The sequence below is a fragment of the Pygoscelis adeliae genome, unplaced genomic scaffold, assembly GCF_000699105.1.
Source record: "Pygoscelis adeliae isolate BGI_AS28 unplaced genomic scaffold, ASM69910v1 Scaffold121, whole genome shotgun sequence".
Lineage (NCBI taxonomy): Eukaryota > Metazoa > Chordata > Aves > Sphenisciformes > Spheniscidae > Pygoscelis > Pygoscelis adeliae.
This window is the reverse complement of record NW_008824359.1, coordinates 7949876-7972111: the sequence shown is the minus strand read 5'-3', so window position 1 is coordinate 7972111 and position 22236 is coordinate 7949876. Positions and strand designations below refer to the sequence as shown.

At 43.4% G+C, this 22236-nt stretch overlaps 2 protein-coding genes across 2 annotated transcripts in view; both read right to left on the bottom strand.

The window, feature by feature from the left end:
- Nucleotides 1-5076: 5076 nt before the first annotated feature.
- On the bottom strand, nt 5077-6279 carry LOC103913279 (myb-like protein X). The gene is made up of 2 exons (XM_009319760.1): nt 6166-6279; nt 5077-5856 (listed from the first exon to the last, which is right to left on the bottom strand). The coding sequence occupies exons 1-2, from the start codon at nt 6277-6279 to the stop codon at nt 5077-5079; spliced, it is 894 nt and encodes a 297-aa protein (XP_009318035.1).
- Nucleotides 6280-6657: 378 nt separating this feature from the next.
- The window catches only part of RP1L1 (retinitis pigmentosa 1-like 1), a gene marked incomplete at its 3' end in the record, with an annotated part of 25896 nt that continues 10317 nt past the window's right edge, over nt 6658-22236 (bottom strand). The window contains exons 2-6 of the mRNA XM_009319759.1: nt 14579-14744; nt 7873-12569; nt 7291-7356; nt 7132-7248; nt 6658-6732 (exon numbers count right to left, since the gene is read on the bottom strand). Of these exons, the coding sequence (XP_009318034.1) occupies nt 6658-6732; nt 7132-7248; nt 7291-7356; nt 7873-12569; nt 14579-14744 (5121 nt within the window). The remainder of the gene's footprint in view (nt 6733-7131; nt 7249-7290; nt 7357-7872; nt 12570-14578; nt 14745-22236) is intronic.

Here is a 22236-nt window from a genome sequence, read left to right as displayed (position 1 = left end):
ATCTTTAAAACTTCCATGGGATGACTGGCTTGAGCTGCTGCTTGGCAGTCTACAGGTCGCCACCGTAAGCATTGTAAGATGCTTTTGGGTGGCTACACTGGGATCAGCTCTTCCCATATGAGACATCTCCATCTGAGCAACTTGTCTAGACTCCCTTTGCACTCAGCAGAGAGAAACAGGCCTGAATTCATCTCCTCCTAACATAGCTGTCTACAGCAGATGAATCACGCTCTTATTTGCCACTCTCTCCCCGCTGGTTATAATGGGAGTCTGGATGGCGGGCTCAGAGGGAGACAGGGATGTTTAAAGATGTTTAAAGTTAAGTCAATGCGTACCACTTCCAGTGTATGTCTCATGCCAAGATCAGAGCTATGACTACCCGGCTCAGTGCATTTCTGAATCCTGCAAGAATCGATGTGTCAGAAAGCAGACATTTCACTTTGCTCCCTATGAAACAAAAATGCTTCTGGTTTCAGCTGGGATAGAGTTAATTTCCTTCCTAGTAGCTGGTACAGTGCTGTGCTTTGGATTTAGGACAAGAATAATGTTGATAACACACCGATGTTGTAGTTGTTGCTGAGCAGTGCTTACACTAGTCAAGGGCTTTTCAGCTTCCCGTGCTCTACCGACTGAGCAGGCTGGAGGTGCACAAGAAGCTGGGAGGGGGCACAGCCAGGACAGCTGACCCCAACTGGCCAAAGGGACATTCCATACCATGGGACGTCATGCTCAGTACAGAAACCGGGGGAAGCTGGCCGGGGGGGCCGCTGCTCGGGGACTGGCTGGGCGTCGGTCGGCGGGTGGTGAGCAATTGCATTGTGCATCACTTATTTTGTATATTATTTATCATTATCATTATTATTATTTTATTATTTTCCCTTCCTCTTCTGTCCTATTAAACTGTCTTTATCTCAACCCACGACTTTTACTTTTTTTTCCCCAATTCTCTCCCCCATCCCACTGCAGGGGGCGAGTGAGCAAACGGCTGTGTGGTGTTTAGCTGCCTGCCGGCTTAAACCACAACATACACATGTTGCCAGTTGCTGCTGATGTGGAGAGACGCACACTGCAGGGCCACTGAGCAGCCATGCTGGGCCAGTTGTTCTCCTGCAGGGACTGACAAGCACTGAATAACAGGCTTCTTTCAGTGGCAAACGCCTTTTCCCTGGCATCTGGAATAGCTCCCTAGCAGGCATCAGTGAACAAAGGTGCCACAGCCTTCACCCAATGTCCCGAGGCTGGGTTTTGAACCAAGCAGCCTGGTGGTACCTGGCCAACTTCCACGTTACAGGGTTAGTTCACAGCTTGCATTCAAATATTTGCTCAAAGGGCCTGGGTTAGGATGCTATGGTCCATGGGCTTCACCCCTCCAGATGACAATCCTGTGTCACATTCTGAATACTTGCTGGGAGACTTTGTCTCTTCACATTGCCTGGAGAACCCAGGACAAAACACCTGATGCACATGCCTAGAGTTAGAATCATAGAATCATAGAATCATTAAGGTTGGAAAAGACCTCTAAGATCATCGAGTCCAACCGTCGACCCAACACCACCATGCCCACTAAACCATGTCCCTAAGTGCCACATCTACACGTCTTTTAAATACTTCTGGGGATGGGGACTCAACCACTTCCCTGGGCAGCCTGGTCCAATCTTTAACCACTCTTTCAGTAAAGACATTTTTCCTCACGTCCAATCTAAACCTCCCCTGGCGCAACTTGAGGCCGTTTCCTCTCGTCCTATCGCTTGTTCCTTGGGAGAAGAGACCGACCCCCACCTCGCTACAACCTCCTTTCAGGGAGTTGTAGAGCGCGATGAGGTCTCCCCTCAGCCTCCTTTTCTCCAGGCTAAACAACCCCAGCTCCCTCAGCCGCTCCTCATAAGTCTTGTTCTCCAGACCCCTCACCAGCCTCGTTGTCCTTCTCTGGACACGCTCCAGCACCTCAACGTCCTTCTTGTAGTGAGGGGCCCAAAACTGAACACAGTATTCGAGGTGCGGCCTCACCAGTGCTGAGTACAGGGGCACGATCACTTCCCTGCTCCTGCTGGCCACGCTAGTTCTGATACAGGCCAGGATGCCATTGGCCTTCTTGGCCGCCTGGGCAAACTGCCGGCTCATGTTCAGCCGGCTGTCGACCAGCACCCCCAGGTCCTTTTCCGCCAGGCAGCTTTCCAAAAGTTAGAGGTATGAATCCAGTCCAGCCGTAACTTTGTCCTTGGTGCCTTTCCCTTAACTATAAACCAATGGATGTAACTGCATTTTTGACATCTCTCACTCTGGACACCTTATAAAGTGTTTTTGAATTGGCTTGTGGAAACCTTGGAAAGGTTTAATACAGAGTCATAATATTGATGTCAGGGGACATCACTACAGACGGGGAAAATTGCCCTGCAGCAGTGCTGTTTCTTTCTGACCCAGACAGTAAATGCCAGAGGGATCACTGATGCTGCGTGGGTGTTGCCTTTAACCACGAGCATAGATCTAGACAAGGAGGATTCAGTAGGACTATCAAGTCTGTTGTGAACTCTGGGTGCTTGAAGGCATTTACGATCAAATCCAGCTCATACAAGCAATGTTCTCTTATGTGCAAAGCCCAGTACTGAGCTCGTGCACAACAGTTTCTGCTTGAACCTTCAAATAGCACCTTAAACGGAGCTTTAATGGTACAGAAGCTACAGGACTGGCACTTGGAGCAGGTATGGTGTTCATCATGTAGTCTAGATGTGGGGAATTAACCTGTTAGTGCAATACTGAGATACTAGAAAATGCATAAGTGTTGCTGTGTCAGAGAATAAGTTTTCTTTTTCCTGTACCTCAAAGCCAATTGAGTTCTAACATTTAGTTTTAACCTTGTACTTCAGTTTCTTGAGGTAGGATTTGTTTACACAATTTTAGGGATGAATTCTATGATTCTGTGATTCACTTTTTTTACATCCATGACTAATGCAGTTTAAGATGCCCCGGAGAAGCCCTGACATTTACAAGGCGCTTGTGATGTGACTCTGGACCTACAAGAGACCTGCACCCCTTCAGACCAACACTGGGGCGTGATACTGGATTTCCTAGGCCCTCTCAACTGGCACTAAACTTCTATGTTTAAACAACTACATAGACCCTAAGCTGTTTGAAAGCTTAGGTCTGGAAATGTCAACAGAGAAAACATGGAACTGAGACTACTAGATGAGACAAGATATCAAACTTTGAGATAGGTTCAGGGTTCAACTGAGTTGCATCCAGAGAGAGATGTAGTCCCACCTGAGATGTCCTAGGAAACCCAAGACATCCACATGAGGCTAACTGATGGGGTTGCCCTTCTTTTTAGGAAGGCCCAGATCTTTCTTGACTTCTGTGTCTTGAGGACAATGTGCTTGTCTTGGATACCCTGGAGGATCTCAGATGGCACTGTAAGCCTTTGTGAGGGCAGGTCAGCTGAGATCTAGCTCTCCACTGACTACTCCACATAGACACCTATTTCTCAGACACCTAAAATTAAGTATGCACATCTGGAGCTGAGCCCAATTCTTAATTTGAGTGAAATGAATCTTATCTCTGGAAATCAATTGATTGGCTATGAGTTTAAACAATCAATTCTTAAAATGACAACAATATTAATTATTTCATTTTGAATACTGATTATTTCAACATGTCTGCATACACTTTCACAAACCTGGCACAATACTACACACATACTTTTTCACCGTACAATTTAAGGCATTTTGTTTTCACCCTCTCTTAGTTTTTTGCTGTTTTATTCTCCCTGCAAATTATTGATAAAATGGACCGTTTCCCAAAGAGATATACACATGTATGCAGCTGAGGCATGGTCAAACTTCTGGCATTAACTGGGCATTTATTCAGAAATGTATATGTTGCTTCAGGGGAAAAAAAGATATAATCTGGTAGAAAATAGTTGTTAAATGAAGTTTGCAGTTCTATTGTGATTTGTAAAGTCCAGCCTCTCCAGTAAATGTTTGAGCCTCTTCCAGTTGTTTGCTGCAGCTCAAATGCCCAAACCTTTTCCATGTTAAAGGTAAAATTAGTTAAAATATTACTGGTTGTCTGCAAGGGTGAGGCACTGAGCAATTGCAAATCCTATTAGCTTCAGAACAGGGCCTCGGACAAAATCATCTGAGGGATCCCAGACGATTGTAAAGTGCTTAGATACCGTCGTTGGCATAGTAAAGGTAATCACAAGGAATTGAACTTTACTCATTTCTAATTTGGTCAATATTGCATTCAACCAACCACTTCTCAGATACCTGACAGGTGAGTTAACTCTTCTTTGTTATCTACCACTACGTTACTACATACTACAGTGATGGGCACAGTACAAACAGATTGGTAGTCTGGAAGAGGAGAGATCTACTGGAACGACCTTTCTGGGTGGTGAGGATTTCCAGTGAAGTGAGGAATGATCTCAACCTCTACTAAAGTAAAATAGAGAAAGTGGGGAAAAACTTTGATATCTCAGACCCCTTTTCTGGGTACAGAGAAGGTAGGGTAGGGTAGGGTAGGGTAGGGTAGGGTAGGGTAGGGTAGGGTAGGGTAGCGGAGGGTAGGGTAGCGGAGGGTAGCGGAGAGGAGGGGAGGGGAGCGTGGGAAATGAATGTACATCTGTGTGGGCTCTGACCAGACTTTGGCAATGAATCCAGATTTTGTCACGTTTCTGTGGATTGGCAATCTTTCCAGGAAAATGGCATGCAACAGATGAAAGGCATCCTGAAGTCACTCAGAGATGATGCCCAGCAGAGCCACAGATCACTCAAGCAGCAAACAGCATGGCTTAAAGAGTGGGAACAAGAAGGTATCACAAACAAAACAGCCTTCCCTTTCCCCAAACCACTTTTCTATTGAAACCACTAAATCTTAATGAGTTTACTAGCCCTCTAGAAATGAGGGCAGGTAATTGCAACATTACTCACAGGATTCAAGATCAAGTTTACCACATTTAACTCAGAAGAAAAGCCAATTATGATGGCTCAACTCACTAGAGATACTGTAATATGTAATGAAAATATACTTTAAAAAAAGAAAGGAAGAAAGAAAGAAAAAAACAGTTTTTGATAAGCAGTTCTAGAAGTCCAGGTCATCCTGGTCAATCTCATCAGAGTCTTCTTTCTTTTTAGAAGCCTGAACTTCATCAGTATGTTCAACCTTCTTTGGATCTGCATCTTCAGCATCTGCCTGGTCCTCATCTCCTAAAGGATCAGTGCATGAAGATGCTTTGTCGTCTTCTTCTTCTTCACTGTCAGGATACATCTGTGAGGGTTTGCTGCTGTCACCACTTTGAACCTCTCCATTGCTGTGGTTGTTCATGGGGTCGTTGTCATCTTTGCATTCCTCTTCACTTTCATCTTCAGACCCCTTCTGGGATTGCTGTGAGAAGTTTCCCATGGAAGAATAACAAGAAAAGGCAGCTGCTTTGTTCAGATTCTTCAGCCTTTTGCTGTTTGTTTTGCGTTTGGCCTTTGAGGCTTTCTCAGAAATCTTGTTGTTGCCTTTGTCTTCGTGTTTTTCATGTGCCTTGTCAGGGTCATCACTGGTAGGTTCCTCATCATTCTCATCGTATATGTCACCTCCTTCACTGTTGTTTTCCTCCTCAGCTGAACATGCCTGATCTTCTGACTTTGGATTTCCGTCTTCCACTGCCTCAGCTTCATCTTGCTTAGCTTCCTCACTTCCTTTTGCAGCATCTCCTTCAGGATTGTTGTCAGTTCCAGAGCCATCAGCATCTCCTCTGCATTCGGATGTCTCTTCTTCATCATCAGCACCGATGTCCTCATCCTCTGGCTCCTCTGCTTCTTCAGCTTCGTTGTCAGCTTCATCTTCAGCTTTGGAATTCTCTTCAGCTTCCTGCTCTTCATTTTGAGTTTCTTCTTTTTGTTCTTCTTCTTCCTTTTTTGTGTCCTCCTCCTCTTCCTTTGTTTCTTCCTCATCTTTTGTTCCCTCTTTTTCCTCTTTTGCTTCTTCCTCCTCCTCTTTTGGGTTTTCTTCCTCTTCTTCCACTTCCTGCTCCTCTTGTTTTGTTTCTTCCTCATCTTCTTTTGCTTCCTCATCCTCCTTTGTTACTTTTTCTTCTTCTTGCACATCTTCCTCCTCCTCCTTCATGTCTTCCTCCTCACCTTTTGTTCCTTCTTCCTCCTCCTTCATGTCTTCTTCTTCTTTTGTTCCTTCTTCCTCCTCCTCCTTCACTTCCTCCTCCTCTTCCTCTTTTGTTTCTTCCTCTTCCTCCTTCACTTCCTCTTCCTCCTCTTTTGCTTCTTCCTCTTCCTTCATGTCTTCCTCCTCCTCTTTTGTTTCTTCCTCTTTCTCATGCACTTCCTCCTCCTCCTCTTTTGTTTCCTCCTCTTCCTCCTTCACTTCCTCCTCCTCCTCTTTTGTTTCTTCCTTCTCCTTCATGGCTTCCTCCTCATCTTTTGTTCCTTCTTCCTCCTCCTTCATGTCTTCTTCTTCATCTTTTGTTCCTTCTTCCTCCTCTTCCTTCACTTCCTCCTCCTCTTCCTCTTTTGTTTCTTCCTCTTCCTCCTTCACTTCCTCTTCCTCCTCTTTTGCTTCTTCCTCTTCCTTCATGTCTTCCTCCTCCTCTTTTGTTTCTTCCTTCTTTTCACACACTTCCTCCTCTTCCTCTTTTGTTTCTTCCTCATTCACTTCTTCCTCCTCCTCTTTTGCTTCTTCCTCCTCCTTCTCACCCACTTCTTCCTCCTCTTTTGTTTCATCCTCTTCCTCCTTCACTTCCTCTTCCTCCTCTTTTGCTTCTTCCTCCTCCTTCATTACTTCCTCCTCATCTTTTGTTCCTTCTTCCTCCTCCTTCATTACTTCCTCCTCATCTTTTGTTCCTTCTTCCTCCTCCTTCATGGCTTCCTCCTTCTCACCCACTTCTTCCTCCTCTTTTGTTTCATCCTCTTCCTCCTTCACTTCCCCTTCCTCCTCTCTTGCTTCTTCCTCCTCCTTCATGACTTCCTCCTCCTCTTTTGTTTCTTCCTCATTCACTTCTTCTTCCTCCTCTTTTGCTTCTTCCTCCTCCTTCATGGCTTTCTCCTCTTCTTTTGTTTCTTCCTCCTCCTCTTCCTTCACTTCCTCCTCCTCCTCTTTTGTTTCTTCCTCTTCCTCCTTCACTTCCCCTTCCTCCTCTCTTGCTTCTTCCTCCTCCTTCTCACCCACTTCTTCCTCCTCTTTTGTTTCATCCTCTTCCTCCTTCACTTCCTCCTCCTCTTCCTCTTTTGTTTCTTCCTCTTCCTCCTTCACTTCCCCTTCCTCCTCTCTTGCTTCTTCCTCCTCCTTCATGGCTTCCTCCTTCTCACCCACTTCTTCCTCCTCTTTTGTTTCATCCTCTTCCTCCTTCACTTCCCCTTCCTCCTCTCTTGCTTCTTCCTCCTCCTTCTCACCCACTTCTTCCTCCTCTTTTGTTTCATCCTCTTCCTCCTTCACTTCCCCTTCCTCCTCTCTTGCTTCTTCCTCCTCCTTCATTACTTCCTCCTCATCTTTTGTTCCTTCTTCCTCCTCCTTCATGGCTTCCTCCTCATCTTTTGTTCCTTCTTCCTCCTCCTTCATGACTTCCTCCTCCTCTTTTGTTCCTTCTTCCTCCTCCTTCATGACTTCCTCCTCCTCTTTTGTTTCTTCCTCTTCCTCCTTCACTTCCTCCTCCTCCTCTTTGGTTTCTTCCTCCTCCTCCTCCTCCTTCACTTGCTCCTCCTCCTTCTCTTCTTCCTCTTTTAATTCCTCTTCCTCCTTTGTTTCTTCTGCTGCTTCCTCTTTTACTTCCTCATCTTCTTTCTCTTTTGATTCTCCCTCTGCTTCCTCTTTTGTTTCCTCCTCTTCTTCTTCCTTCATAATTTCTTCTTCCTCTTTATCTTCTTCCTCCTCTTTTGCTTCCTCTTCTTCTTCTTCTTCACTCTCTTTCATGTCTTCCCCCACTTCTTCTGCTTCTTCCTTTTCTTCTTCTTTGGTTTCTTCATCTTTAACCTCATCCTCCATCTCACAGTTTTGACTCTCTGATATTTCAGGTCCTTCTTCATCTCCGGTTAATGTTGAGCTCCCCACTTCGTTTAATTCTGGCTCCTTTTCTTCATTGCCCTCTACTTCCGTTTCACTTGGCTGAAGTTCACCCTCATCATTCTCCTCATTTGGATTGCCGTTTTCTGCTGCTTCTTTCACAGAACTGCTGGGAATTGTTTTGATGTCCTGGGCTGCTTCTGAGACACAGGCTTCCTCATTATCATTTTTCTTCAACCTCAGGATTTGCTGTAAATCAAATGCTTTCATGACTGGGGCATTGGTGGCCACCACTGGGTTTTGTGTAGGCTTGGAAGCCATTTTTTTCCTCGCGCAAGAGTCACATGGGCAGTATTCCTCATCACTTGTTTGTTTACTAACACTGGCCTCAAAAGCTGCACTAAATGCTATATCTTCATCTACATTAAATGATACGTCTGATATGTCCTCTAGTCTACTCTGGTTTCCATTCTTGTCACTGAAGAGTGACTGTTTATGCATAGTCTGCAATTGCCGTCTCCTTTGCTCAGTTTGGAGTGTTGACTTGTGTTTGAGTGGTTCATCCAGAGGTCTTGGTGTCTTCTTCCCTGCTCTGGATTTGATCTTCCTCAGCTCCTTCTCTATGCTATTTTGTATCCTTTTACTCACTTCCTCCTTCAGCTCCAGTATCATTTCATCTATCTGCTGGTTGTTCTGCAGGTTCCACCTGGCTTTGAACTCATCCATGGCACTGACATAGTGAGCCATGAACTCCTTCTCAATTTTCTTGAGCAATCTCAGGACCCAGGTTGGATCAGGATCCATTGGGGTTTGCTGGACAAGGGATGTGTCTACACTGGTGGCCGTATCGATTTTGGGGTCTGGGTCATTTGGAGACTCTTTTTCAAGCTGCTCTTCCAAATCAGCTTTCAGTTCTGTCCCACAGCCAATATCATTGACATTTGTATCATCAGTAGTTGTTAGCTGATCATCTTTCTCTTCAAGATTTTCTTTTGGGAGTTCATCATTCACAGCTTCAGCTTCTTCTTGTTCTCCATTTTCAGCTGATTTGCTCTTTTCTTCATTTTCATTTTCTCTTCCTTCATCCTGACCATTTTCACAGCTACTGCACTGATCCTCCTCATTCTCTTCTGCCTCCTGAATTAGAGAGTCCTCTCTAGTAGACTGTGCTTTTTCCTCACCTTTTGATTTTGAGCAGGCTGTCGAAGGTCGGGATGACTGCTTTTCCTCTTTAGTTTGCTCCTCAGCCTCAGTCAGTTCAGTTCCAGCCTCTACATTTTCCACTTGCGCAGCTGATTTGAATTCAGTAGTTTTCTGTGCCATTAAAGTACAGTCCTTGGCACCAGCTGTAGTCTCTTCTCCTGAGCCACCAAAACCACTGCTAACATCAACCCCGGAGGAAGACATGGGAGTGAAGTCATAATCTACAGATTTTTGGGCTTTAAACCCAGAGGCTGTCTTTGCCTGCTCACTTGCCTCTTGACCTGAACTTGGACCACTTTTTTCCGCTGTGCATCCAAAGCACAGGGCTTGAAAAATATTTAGCAGCTCCATATATTTTGGCTTATTCAAAGGTTTTGATTTGTCTAATGGATCTTCTGAAGCTTCATCAAGGAGTTGGAGACTGGCAAGACAAGTAATCAAAATGTTGGCAGAGTTACTCAGTTTTCTCCCCATAGCGGGGGACACTTCAGGCAAACTGTTTGATCGGTCAAATTTTGTTTCATGTTTTGAACTGAGCAAGGCCTTCATGATCTGGACAGAAGTCTGGACAGAGGTTGGCAGGTCTCTTCTGTTGTTATTTTGGCTGGATTTAACTGACTGGCTGCTTTCTGCCTGGTCGGCCTTGGCAGCTTCGGACACCACCTCAGAGATTTGTTCCTGATTCACGCATTCTTCAGCCTCTTCATTAATAACAGTGACTTCTGCTGTCTCTTTTCTCACTTCATCCTTTGTCTCATTTTCAGCCTCCTCCACATTCTTTTTCTCAGCTTTTTCATCCTCTGAGATTTCCTCAGCATTTGTACAGTATGCTACCTCAGCGGTTGCCTCTACACATTCCTCTTCTGCAACATCCTCCATTTCATATTTCATAAGCAATGTTTCTGAAGGGATTTTACTCAGCCATTCTTGCACAACTTCTTCTGGAGATGTATTTGGTAGAGCAGATGGCGTTATATTACTGCCTTCCTCCTGCATGCCCGTGCCTTCTAACTCTTCCTCCACTTTTCTGTTGCAAGAGTCATCAATCTCTTCATTCTTCTGATCATTTACTTCAGTTGCAGCTGATTTAGACCCGTAGGAAGTTGCTTTGGAGGAATCTATAATTTCTTTCTGCTCTTTTCCTGTGGTCATCGCTGACTCAGTACCTATGGTACTATTGGAGGAATGCTTCAACATGGTTGACCGTATTTTTTTGCTGTTTGGCTTCCCTTTTGGTGGGGCAGGGCAATGCATACTACATACTGACAAAGTCTCAGACAATGATGCTTGGCTGGAGTTTGACATCTTCACACGAAGATTTCTAGTTTTTATCTGCCTTGATTTTGAAGATTGAGATATGTTTGATTGTGAACACCTATCATCACTTTCCTGGGATTTCTGTGTCAACAAGCATTTATCTTTTACTTCTGAATTTGAAGAGACTCTTGAAGAGACACTTGCAGGATTTACATTCCTAATCCCAGTCTCAGTTGAGAGGTCACCTTTTGAATACACGCTCTCACTCATACTTCCATGTCTTGAAGAAAGGGCCTCTGAATTCATCTTGGAATGACCCTCTCCAGCTTTTCCATTAGGGCTTGAAAGACGTGAGCAGAGGGATGATGGGTTGCTATTTTCTTCTCTATGGCTTCTCTTCTTTGAGCCTTTTGAGGATTCACTGTAGCCATTGGTGGTACTTTTCAAGCTTTTCTCCTCAGTAAAACCTGCAGTTGCCTCTGCTTCATTAGTAGATGAAATGTTTGAGTGAAAAGATCCTGAGTTATGAGACATGGGGTCTCTGATTGATTTTTTCTTGATTTCACATGAGTTTTTTGAGTAAATAGATGCCCTGCTGCATGATCTCACATCATCTGTATGTAGGGAATAGTTCTTTTTATTTGGAGTGGATTCAAGTGAAGACACAGATATTTCAGACTGTGCATCCAAATGAATATGGCTGTGTTTGCTCTTTTTGGATCCTCTGGAAGAACAAGAGGCATTGCACAGAACAATCTCATCGCTGTCACTTCTCTTGCTGTTCCTGTTACTAGCTCTGGAATGGGGGGTTCCTTGTGTAGAGCATCGTTCACCTTCACTGCTCTCATCTCTAATTGATTGGCTGGGCTTTGGTTTTGCTGACACGGAGCTGACTTCATTGATTTCATTTTCTTCTTGTACTGCTTCAACTTCTTCAGCCTTTTTCTTAGGGCAGGACTCACTGGAGAAAGAAGAGACCACTGCATTGTCATCAGAGTGGTCATCCTGTTCACTCTTTGCTCTTGGTATAGTACAGTTACTAGACTTGCTGTGCACACTGTTGGCAGGAGTGGAGCACCTAGTGTTATCTTCTTGATTTGCCTTCTGAAGGCCGGAGGAGGACATGCTCCTACCCACGCTACTTGTTTCCTCACATACATTCTTCTTGCTCTGTCTGGACTGCAGAGATGACCCTGACATGACACTCCCAACTCTGCTGCATTCAACCTCTTCCACATCATCCTTTAAGCACTTCACAGAGGAAACTTCAAAACAATTTTCATCTTCATTTTGTGAATTGGTTTTGCTGGCCTCATGGTCTTTAGGGGCATCCTGAGTATCCAGATTGTTTTCACAGCTTGAATGTGACATTAAGGATGAAGGTCTCTGACTATTGCTTGTGCTTGTCCGAGAGTGCTCTTGCTGGTCTTCTCCACTGGAAACACCTGTAGACAAATCACTTCGACACATACACTTTTTAATGGATCGGTATGCCACTCTGTTCTCTATAGTCTCTGAGTAGGATGAGGACTCTTGCAAAATGTGCTCGGAGAATTCCTCACTGGATGTGGTGTGGAGGCTATGCATAGAAGCCTTTTTTTTGTGGACTACTCTCCTCCGGGAAGATGTGCTGGAGCATGACGACCGTGTGTGCCAGGTGCTTCGTACGCTGGGCTCCTCCCTCTGGGATGTGTGCATGGGATTTTTCCAAATGTCATAGTCCTGGTGTTTCTTGCCACAGCTATGACAATGAGCCTCATCACATTCTGATTCCTCAAGTTTTGACATGTAAGAATCAATATCACAGGGATATAATGACTCATCTGCCTCTGAGCTGGCTTCTGGGTTCATTTTCTGTATGGGGTCTACTCCACTGTCCTCCTCTACACCTGACTCTTCACAAGGTGTTTGGTTCATCAGATTGGACTTCTTGATCTGGGTGGACCATTGCAAAGTCTCATCATTTAGCAAGCGGAAGCGAACTTTCATCTCAACGGACAGGCTACCATCCTTGTTCACATGCACCCGTTTTTCTATGTCGTCATTGACCAAGGAATGGACCAGCTCCCCGGGTCTGGGATGCGAGCAACTGTTTGAGAAAGGTGCGCCATTATCTGGTGAGGCAGCGAGACCATTAGGATATGACTTTTCTGATGATAAAGAAAATCTCATTGACCTATTGCTTGATGATGACCGTGGATGGATAACACTTTTTTTGGTTTTCAGTCCAAAGTTCACTGGAGTTTGAAATAGGTAAAGAAAAGATGGACAGAAGTGTTAACTCATGTAAAGATAACACAAAATATATAGATCAAATCCTCAAACTAGTGAATACTGATATTATTCCATTAAAGCTAAGCCCATGCTGGTTTACATAATTTGAAAATTTGGCTTTGACTAAGTAGTGGCCATAAATGTTAAGTTTTGAATGAATAGTCTGTGTTAAAAACTTCTATACCTTAACTTTATTATTTTCCTAAATCTAAATTGAAATGCAAACAGTTTTTTGTTGTATTATGTGCATGCCAGGAAAAAAAAAAAAAAGCATATAGAGCAATTTAGTCTCAAAGTTTCTGTATTTTATCACATTGCAAATACCCCTTTATTTATCTGCACGAGTTTTCACCCTTCTTATTCAGTTGGGGAAAAATACATGGAGAAGTGACCCTCTTCCTTAGTTAGAGGTCAAGTGTCACACATTTATTATGCATCATCCACTTCTCCACTCACATGCCAGGAAACACAGGTGTGGCCGTGTACACCAGAGCAGCACTCAGTCCCTGCAGGGATGTGCCACTATGAATAATTATAATGCTTATTAAAACATAAAGAACAAATGGAAAAGGAATTGTAAGCTGGTGATAGTTACAAAAAGAAATAGTGGTAGTTATAGAGGATAGTGTGTATCAGTGGTAGTAAGGGAATTTTAAGAATTGTAATCCAAAACACATCTCTACGGCCCAGTGCAGCGATCTGCATAGATTCATTGAGGTCCTAGACCCTTCATTTCAAGCAGAGTATATTGCTATCATGCTGTCTTGCAAGATATGCATCTGTTGTTTCTAATACATATGTTTGTTCAAAGCTTACTTTTATATATCTAGACAACCGCATGCCTCTGTAGGCATACGGATATGCAGCTGAATGGAGGGCATTTTAGGAAGGAAGAGTTGAACAGGGAGCACACCAACCAAGATCAATAACACATAATAGCTTCTATCTGTCCATCCCTACGCATTTGAATGGATGTATTTGCTCAGTCTCTTGATGGACAAATCTTCAGCTTATTCGCACTGCTTCCTCTAGTTTTTTATGTCTCAGGCAGTGAGTGTGGGATCCCTCTGTCCTTGTTTCTACAACTAGTTGTCAACACATGAATGAATCTTTCCTGACTCCTGGTATCGACAATGGAGAGAAACAGGTGCACCTCCAGAGCACACTTCATTTCACCCTAAAACAAATACCTAATATAGGTGAGAGAAATTGCCCTCTGGAAATGGGAAGTTTCTCTCCATAGGCTGCCGAGGGTGGCTGGTTTAATTACCTGTGACCTTAGATAACTCGTGATGAAGTGCCTACGGAATACCATACTGAATAACCCATAACATACTCCTTCCTGAACATAACCTTTCCATAAAAACATGCTTTGTTCCCAAAGGGCTACACTGCAGCTGTAACCTGCAGGAGAAACTGGGTCTCCTGCCGACAAAAACAGGGCATCCTCTGATGCAGGCAAATGCAGAAGTGCAGGCATTGTATGACAGACAGACAAGGGGATAGAGGATTCGTGGGAAATCTCAAGGGTTTGGGGAGTCTCAGAGGCAGACACAGGAAAGGAGGGAGTTCTGGAAGGAAAAGGAGAGACAGAGATATGAAAGAGGAAGGGAAGTCAGCCAGACATGGGGAGCATGTAAAAGAAAGACTGGAGGGTGTAGGGAGGAAATCCTAGAAGGAAACCAGAGAAAAAGAAGGGGAAGATGGAAAGGCCTGGGAGGCAGAGAGGGAAGTACATTTTGCCCATGAAATCTGCACGTCGGGGCAGCACAATAGGTGCCTGTATTCTCCATGTTGTGGGGCACAGGCCTGGAGACGACTGTGCAATATGCCCCAGAGTTTTTCTTACTTTCATTGTTTTCATTGACATTGTTGCTATTGGAACGGGGAGCCAGGTCAGGCAGCTTCTCCACTGAGTGTTTCCTCAAATTCTCCATTGATACAGGTTTAAATGGCTCCCGGCCGACACACACCAGCACGCTGGGGCAGTGAAGCAGAGCCTGCATGCTGTCGATCTGGAAAGAGAAGAGCAAGTGGGTGACCGTGAGCTGATAGAGCAGAGCTAGATTCTTCCAGGCCCAGAATCAACTGACGTTTAGTTGTCACCTAAAATAAAATAAGCATGGTTCTGGAGAACTTCAGGGTCTACCAGAGCCTGTTGGCAGGCTCTGTTGCAGTATTCTTCCATTGAAAGAGAAGCTCTGCTATGTTTTAATCAGATCTCCTAAGATAGGGAAGGGGTGGGAGAGATTGCCTAAGGGAGAAGATATCTCATTTATTACAAAGTTTTACACCTTCTGGGAAAGATTTAGGCATAATGGATGTGGTGGTGAGGAAGGGGGTGGAACTGGAGGCTTTTCAGTTTCCCTTACAGAGAATTACACTCTTTAATTCTTCTAATTCCTGTATGGGACAGCAATTATTGCCTGGTAAATGTTACATTCCAGATTGACCATTAGTTCTCTTCCTTCCTCTGCTCAGGAAGGGACAAGAACTGTGACTTCCCCTAATATTACCTCAAATACTGTCTCAAACATTACCTCAAGTATTGCCACAATGCTGGACAATATGGGACATTGTCCCTCAGTGTGGGAAGTGTCTGTGAAGGACTCCATGTTCCTCCAGAAGAACCCAGGCTTACGCACTGCCTCTTCATCTTCACCGCATGACCTGTTTCTGGATTACACACCAAGTCCTTCATGTCAGCTGCAGCTAGTTACAGGCAGCAGGGCTAGACGTGGCAGAAAGTCACTTTTACCCAAAGCCAATACTCACCTAGGATCTAAAAGAGCAGGAATCAGTCTTGTCATGAGCACTGGCTAGTCAAAGCCTGGACCCCTCTTCCATCTTGCTTCTGCAATCCCTTATTTGTAAGACTGAAGTGAAGCACCCAGGTAAACCACTTGTTGGCTTCTAAAAGGATGAGAGGGCTCTCTTGCTGTCTGGGAGGGCTTTAGAGTGGCCAACATCTGGCAGCTTTGTGCTGTCAGGGGTCTCCACAAACCAGCTAGGACGTTCCTTCCTCCTTAGACTGCTACATCAGGAGAACATCTCTAGAGCATATGGGGACTCACCAATAAGAAGTGACCATGCAATGGGCTACCAAGATGTTAGGTACCGCCCATGGTGGGCTGAGCACTATCTTGCCCATAAGATGCACCCTGACCTCACTGTGTCACTTAATCATCAGCCCTTTAACTAGCAACCGAGTATGGAAGAGAACAAATCTCAGAGGAGCTGTGATGACAGTTCTGCAGTTGTCACACATGCCTGACATGACAGAGCATGGAGAGAGGACCTCGTTATCTAAATATTGCTATAGCAAAAGAATGACGAATCAGGCCCCTTTCAGAGCCCAAGCCCTTAGGTTGTGAAATGCCTCTGGGGTTTTCTGAGATTAGTTAGTACCACTAGGGCTTTGAGAGGTACTAAGATAATAGTGCTGGATCTTGTGCAAATAAGAGGAAGGTGAATGTGTGGAGCGTGAAAGAACAAGACAGATACAGATAGAATCACACTCAAGATCCAGTTAAACACTTCCGGTAATTTTTCTTACAGTAAAGCATATGGCATCAACTTTTTAGTGGGAATACACTAAAATCCCATCATCTTCCCATTATTTTTTATTTACTGTTTGCACTATAACAACACTTGAGACCTGAGGCCCATTGAGTCTGTTGCTGTAAAAACCCACAGTAAGAGAGGCTCTGCTCTCTAAAGCTTACGCTAAGCACCACTGTGTGTAAAGCAACAAAATTGCTGAGTCTGTGTGATGAGTACCATGAAACAGAAACAGGAACTAACCCACAAATCTCAGTCTGCCTATGTCTACTGCTTGTCATTTGTCAATAAATCCACTTTTAGTCCATGTATTTCTAAAGGAAACATCTTTCTAGCTCACTCAAAAAGTGTATAGAAAGCCTATAATTTAATAAATGACAATACTTTGAGTAGGTTTTTGCCACCTGTATATTTCTTTTCCTTCTTTACTTTCCTGTTCTTTTTTCTTTTCTTTTTTATTCCTTTAGTGAGATCTTTTGCCATGTCCTCATACAAGCAGAAAAAAGGTGAGGGTAAAAAAGGAGAAAGAGAAAAGGAAGAAGAGGGAGAGAAGAAAGAAAAATAGACATGAAATCTCTTCCGACCCTAATGTAAAACAATCTGTCTTTAAACCCCCACTAAGTTTAGGAACCATTCCTCTTTGTAAAGGACATCTTTTCAGTGAAAGCTATTTTTTGCCCAGGACATTTCCTCACATGGTACTGTGTCTGTGTATAGATACTTCAATCACACTCATCACCGCTGCGTTGTGTGTGCAGAAAATAGATGGTGCCAATGACACAGCTTCAGGAATCAATGGAGCTGAGCCAGCCGAGTTACTGAATTTATATATACTGCACAAACCAAATCCTTTAAGATGGAATACGCTTGTGTTATGCGACATAAAATAAAGGGTCTGTCATGTAGTATTTCTGGCATCATCAGCTCTTTAGAAGTGTTTATACCTATAACATAGATTTTCTTCCTAATACCTTGCAAGCTTAATCTCTTTGAATTAATAATTGCAGAAATTCATCTAAATTTGGGAAATCAGTACTTTGTTATGCTTCACTGTTAAAAACATTTTGGTAGTTGTAAATACAACTGAATGTTTCCTAAGGGTTAAATAAATCATTTTTCTCACATTGATTTGGTTTAATGCAACATCCATTCTGTCAGGGCAGTACAGTACTGTGGAGTTGGGATAACAGTTCATCTCGGTTTGCTCAGCACAGGCCTTTCCCACACTGCTGCATGAATCCCATCCTCTCAACAACACGTGGCTGCGTGGGCTATACAGAGGACATCTGTCTTCAGGGCAATCAATATGGCATTTTTTACTAGTGCTAAATTATCTCTAAACAGCATGTCCCCTCTTAGGTGTTTAGCAACTTGCAGCTCGCTCAGGATGTCCCAGGATGAGGTCCATGCGTTGCTTCTCAGATTTGCTTCTTTTTAAGGACTATATAAAAACTATTTCTAACGTGAAGGGATCAGACCCTGAACCTGCAGGCATGCCAGTGTCTACTGTTGGTCCTGAATGTGCTGAGTGAAATATTGGCCGTATTTCAACCAGTGGCAGAATTTCCCTTGGCTTTTCTGGAGTCTGCATCACACTTGCTTACAACTAGGAAACAACACAAAAACCAGGAGCTTTCTTTTGCTATCCTGCAGGAGAAGTGATTCTGTTCTTCTGCTTGGACATAACAACCACCAGACAAAGAGTTATTATGACTTGTGAAACTGTATTTTCCATGCACTTTCTGCCGCTGGTTTTCATGCTGGGGGAGGAAACAGGACATCAAACAGAAAATTGGTGAAGTGGCTTGAGAGATCAGATTGCAAGATTTGGCGGTAACACCATGGCGAAGAGCAGACACAGTAGCTATTCATATTTCAGAAGCACGTGAGCCCCAGAGAAAGAGATGAAATATTAGATCTGATTAAATTATGAGAAAATAATCTGACGTTGAATTGCTGTTCAGGATGGGTAAAAGGTGGGAATGTTCTTGCAGAGAGGACAGTGTGAATTCCAGCGTATGGGATGTTGTTCAAGGCTGAGATGTGCCTCCCCAAGCACAACCCTAGTCTAACTCTCAGGAGTTATCTTACTCTACAGTTATTTGTTCTGGGACCTAGGCTTTGTACAGTGCTTTTAGAGAATCATAGAATCATTTAGGTTGGAAAAGACCTTTAAGGTCATCGAGTCCAACCATTAACCTAACACTGCCAAGTCCACCACTAAACCATGTCCCTAAGTGCCACGTCTACACGTCCTTTAAATACCTCCAGAGATGGTGACTCAACCGCTTCCCTGGGCAGCCTGTTCCAATGCTTGATAATCCTTTCATTGAAGAAATTTTATAAGCAACTTCTATAAAGGAACATATTGTCATCATCTCCCTAGATAAGTTGTGACAGGCACCCTTCTGTAAATGTTGAAAACAAAGGACAGGAAGATAACAACTAGATTTTTCTTCAGATTTTGGACAGCTAAAAGTTAGATGTGTAGGACTGAGCTAGTCAACCAAGGGTGTATAGTCCATGTAGAAAGGGCAATTCCTGTACTCTGCATTGCACATCTCTCCTACTGTGAGACAAACCATGCTCTGGAGATGCCTCTTTCTCCCTTGGTATAAGAGCACCTTGGAATGATTAGGAGAGATGTAGACATCTCAACTAAGGCAGATTAACTTCAGCCAACATGACCACTCAATAGTTATCAGGAAGCACCAGCTGAGCTGGATATTGAATATCAGTCTCCAGAGTTCCAGGCCTGTGCTCCTTCATTAGTTCAATGAGTTGCTGCTATTAATTGCTATTTTAGGAATACAGTCGTTATTAACTTCAGCTGTATAATATCACACGTGGCATAATCCCAATGTAATAAAATCAGTAATAGAGCATGTTTGGCCAAACATTATAGATCTGGCCTGAAGCAGGGAGTCTATCACTACAGTAAAAATCAAATTATTTTAAAGGGCCTTTTAAATTCCTTGCAGTCGGTGAAAACCCAGGACTTTAGAGGTAGTTGTTGTCTGACCTTTATTGTATTGGATTATTTATCTATTTATTTACACAGAAAATTCTATTCAAACATAAGAAAAAACCTTTTTTATTGTGAGGGTGGCCAAACACTGGAACAAGTTGCTCAGACATGTTGTGGAGTCTCCATCCTTGGAGATATTCAAAACCCAGCTGGACACCTGAACAACCTGAACCTAGCTGGATGCCCGAACAGCCTGCTCTAGTTGACTGTGCTTTGAAAAGGGGAGTTGGATGAGGTGATCTTCAGAGGCCTCTTCCAACCTCAGCGATAATGTGATTCTGTGATTTATTGTAGGAGAGGTGGTTGTTATTTTCATATTCACATCAGCTTGAGGAAAAATGTGGTGGAACTCAAACAGCAGAAGGTAGATGTTCTTGTCTGCCTTAACTGTCACAATCATTGGAGAAAAATAAATGCCAGTAGAATGGGCTATGTTTCATTCTAAAACAGCAATAAAACCTTAGGTATTTGGTGCTTTCTTTTAAGGTTTGGGGGTAATCAGAAAATGCCCCAGTGAAATAAAATGGTGGCTACTTGTTGGTCAGCACAGACTTTTTCCGACATTAGTTTTCTTTGTTTGCTCAGAGATGCCATTATCTTTTCCGAGCAGTAGCCTGTAAGGAAATCCTTCTGGTAAACAGATTCCCCACTTCCCTCTGGCTGCCACAGCAAGATTCTTGAGTACCCATGCCAGCATACCGTATTACAAGAAAATAGTATTACATCCCAGTCCAATTTAGCTACAAAAAACAAAGGCAACCGATTGTGAATACTTAAAATCCAGTGATCACCTGAAGGAGTTGTGATGGAGAAGGGAATGACCTGCCCTATTGTTTCTCCATTAACTCATCACACTTGATTGTAAGTCATCTTTTACAAACTAGACTTCTTGCACATTGGTGGAGGACAATAAGTATTTCTGGGGGACAGGTTATTTCACCCCAGGAAAGCCACCTGATACAGGCGGTAAATCCCTCATTGGACATGCCTGCCTCTTTCACTGACTGGAGAGAAAGCCAATCATCTCCATGCAGTTGTCTAAATGTAGATACCTAGAGCAATCTGAGATGTTCTAGGGCATCTAATATGTGCGTGAGGATGGTGGACAGGATACAAGACTGTGCCCCACCAGACTATCACCTGAAAGCTGAGCAGGAAATGTCTACCATGTTCATATAGACACAGTTAGAAAATGAATTGTCTTCATTTGCAAGGTGAATCCCAAAACACGGTAACTTCAAGAATATTTTAATCTATGATAAGTGAACAGTCACAAATAAAATGGAAGAAAATGAATGGCTTATGATAAAGATCTTTGATGAGTTAGGAAAGAGTTCCTTTGGATCACTGAGGCCCCATTCAAGCCCTCCTTTGAGTTCCCTCAATGTAATTACCCTATCATATGAGCTCATGGGAAGGGTTGCTCACGGTTAAGGCACTTGAAATTCAGAGACAAAATCCACTAAGCAAAATTTACAGGGAACAATCTCTAGCAGTTTGCACTCAGTGGGCTGAAATAGACTCCTGTTAAAGTTTTATTGTGTAATCCCTGAAAATGAAATTAAGTTCCTCAATCTTACTGTAAGACCTGATCCAAATCCCACTGTAACCAATGGAGAGAAACTTGTTGACCTCTACAGACTCTGGGTCAGGAACCAAGAGAATTATGTAGGCTGTGAGGGAAGTTCTGGACCAGAAAGCAGAAAACTTGTTGCCAATACTTGCCTCTGTTGAAGTATTTTTGTTCGTATCCATCAACTTCTGGCCCACAAACCACTGTGCTGTCTTAAAGATCAGGTGCTGCCTTGTGAAAAAAATTGCAATTTGCTGTGCTTTAAACCTGTACGCACAGACTCTTCCAAGGAAATGTCAGCTATGTCTTTAGGTTTCATTGAAGTCTTTGTAGTTCTGACAATAAAATTGTGATTTTTCAAAGCAGTAAAACTTTTGCTTACTTGCATACCTCATTATCTCATACCACAGGAACTCCCTGTCACGGTGGGATATGTCATGTATGGATTGGTTCAAAAAAGCTAAATGTTCTTTCCAAAAAAATGTTTCATAGACGTTACTCTAAGCCCCACCAGGAGGCCACCATGTGTGAGGTGGAAATGAAAGGACATCCTCTCTTCTGAACTTTGTCTTTTTTTTTCACTTTGGGTGCTATGCATTGGAGGATGGACTGTCTCCATGAATGTTGCTGTGCCATACCTACCACAAAGGGCCTGTGATCTCAGCAAGGACCTCTAGGTGTTACTGCAACACAATTAATAATAAATGTCATCAATACCTAAACAGAAGAAAGACAAACATAACATCTCTAAAATAAGGAATCTGTTGCTTCTTGTGGAGAACATGCTATCCTCTGGCTCTTCCCAGAGAAGAAAGAACCTTCGTAAACCTTACTCACCCCAGAAGCTGAATATAGATACCAGTTTCTGATGAAGGTAAAATGTAGGAAACACCCTTTTTTTTTCTTCTGCTGGCTACTAGCCAACCAAAGACATTTGAAAGAGACAGGGGGAGAAAGAAAGAATGGGGAAATAATGCAAGACACGGTTGAGATCACAAGTCCATGAGCTAAACCACCTTCCAAAGAAGTGCAGAGATGCAAGGGAGAAACAGGAAAAGCTTGTAACAGACATGTTCAAGAAAAGGCTAATGGGCTGAGTTCATTGCCTATCTTGCTGACTCATGGCCTCGTTTCCTTGTGCTCTTTCATCTGTTCTCTTTTGTCTTTCATTCAGATTTACAACTCTTTGGACTGCGAACAGCCCTTTTGTTTTGTAGTTGTACTTCATTCAATCCAGGGGGATCCAGGCTCTGAACTTGGGTATCTCGGTTTAACAATAATGGATTTTGTATTTTATTCATGCAAAGAACCCATTTGCCCTTCCCTCCCCCAGACTTTGCATGGG

Excerpts from the sequence above, each read along its gene's own strand:
- LOC103913279 (XM_009319760.1), bottom strand. The coding sequence starts at position 6,279 with ATGAAGGAAGAGGAAGAAGCAAAAGAGGAGGAAGAGGAAGTGAAGGAG. Across the intron at positions 5,857-6,165 it reads AGGAGGAAGAAGGAACAAAA|GAAGCTGAAGAGAATTCCAA; the intron begins GAAGAAGAAGAC and ends AATGAAGAGCAG.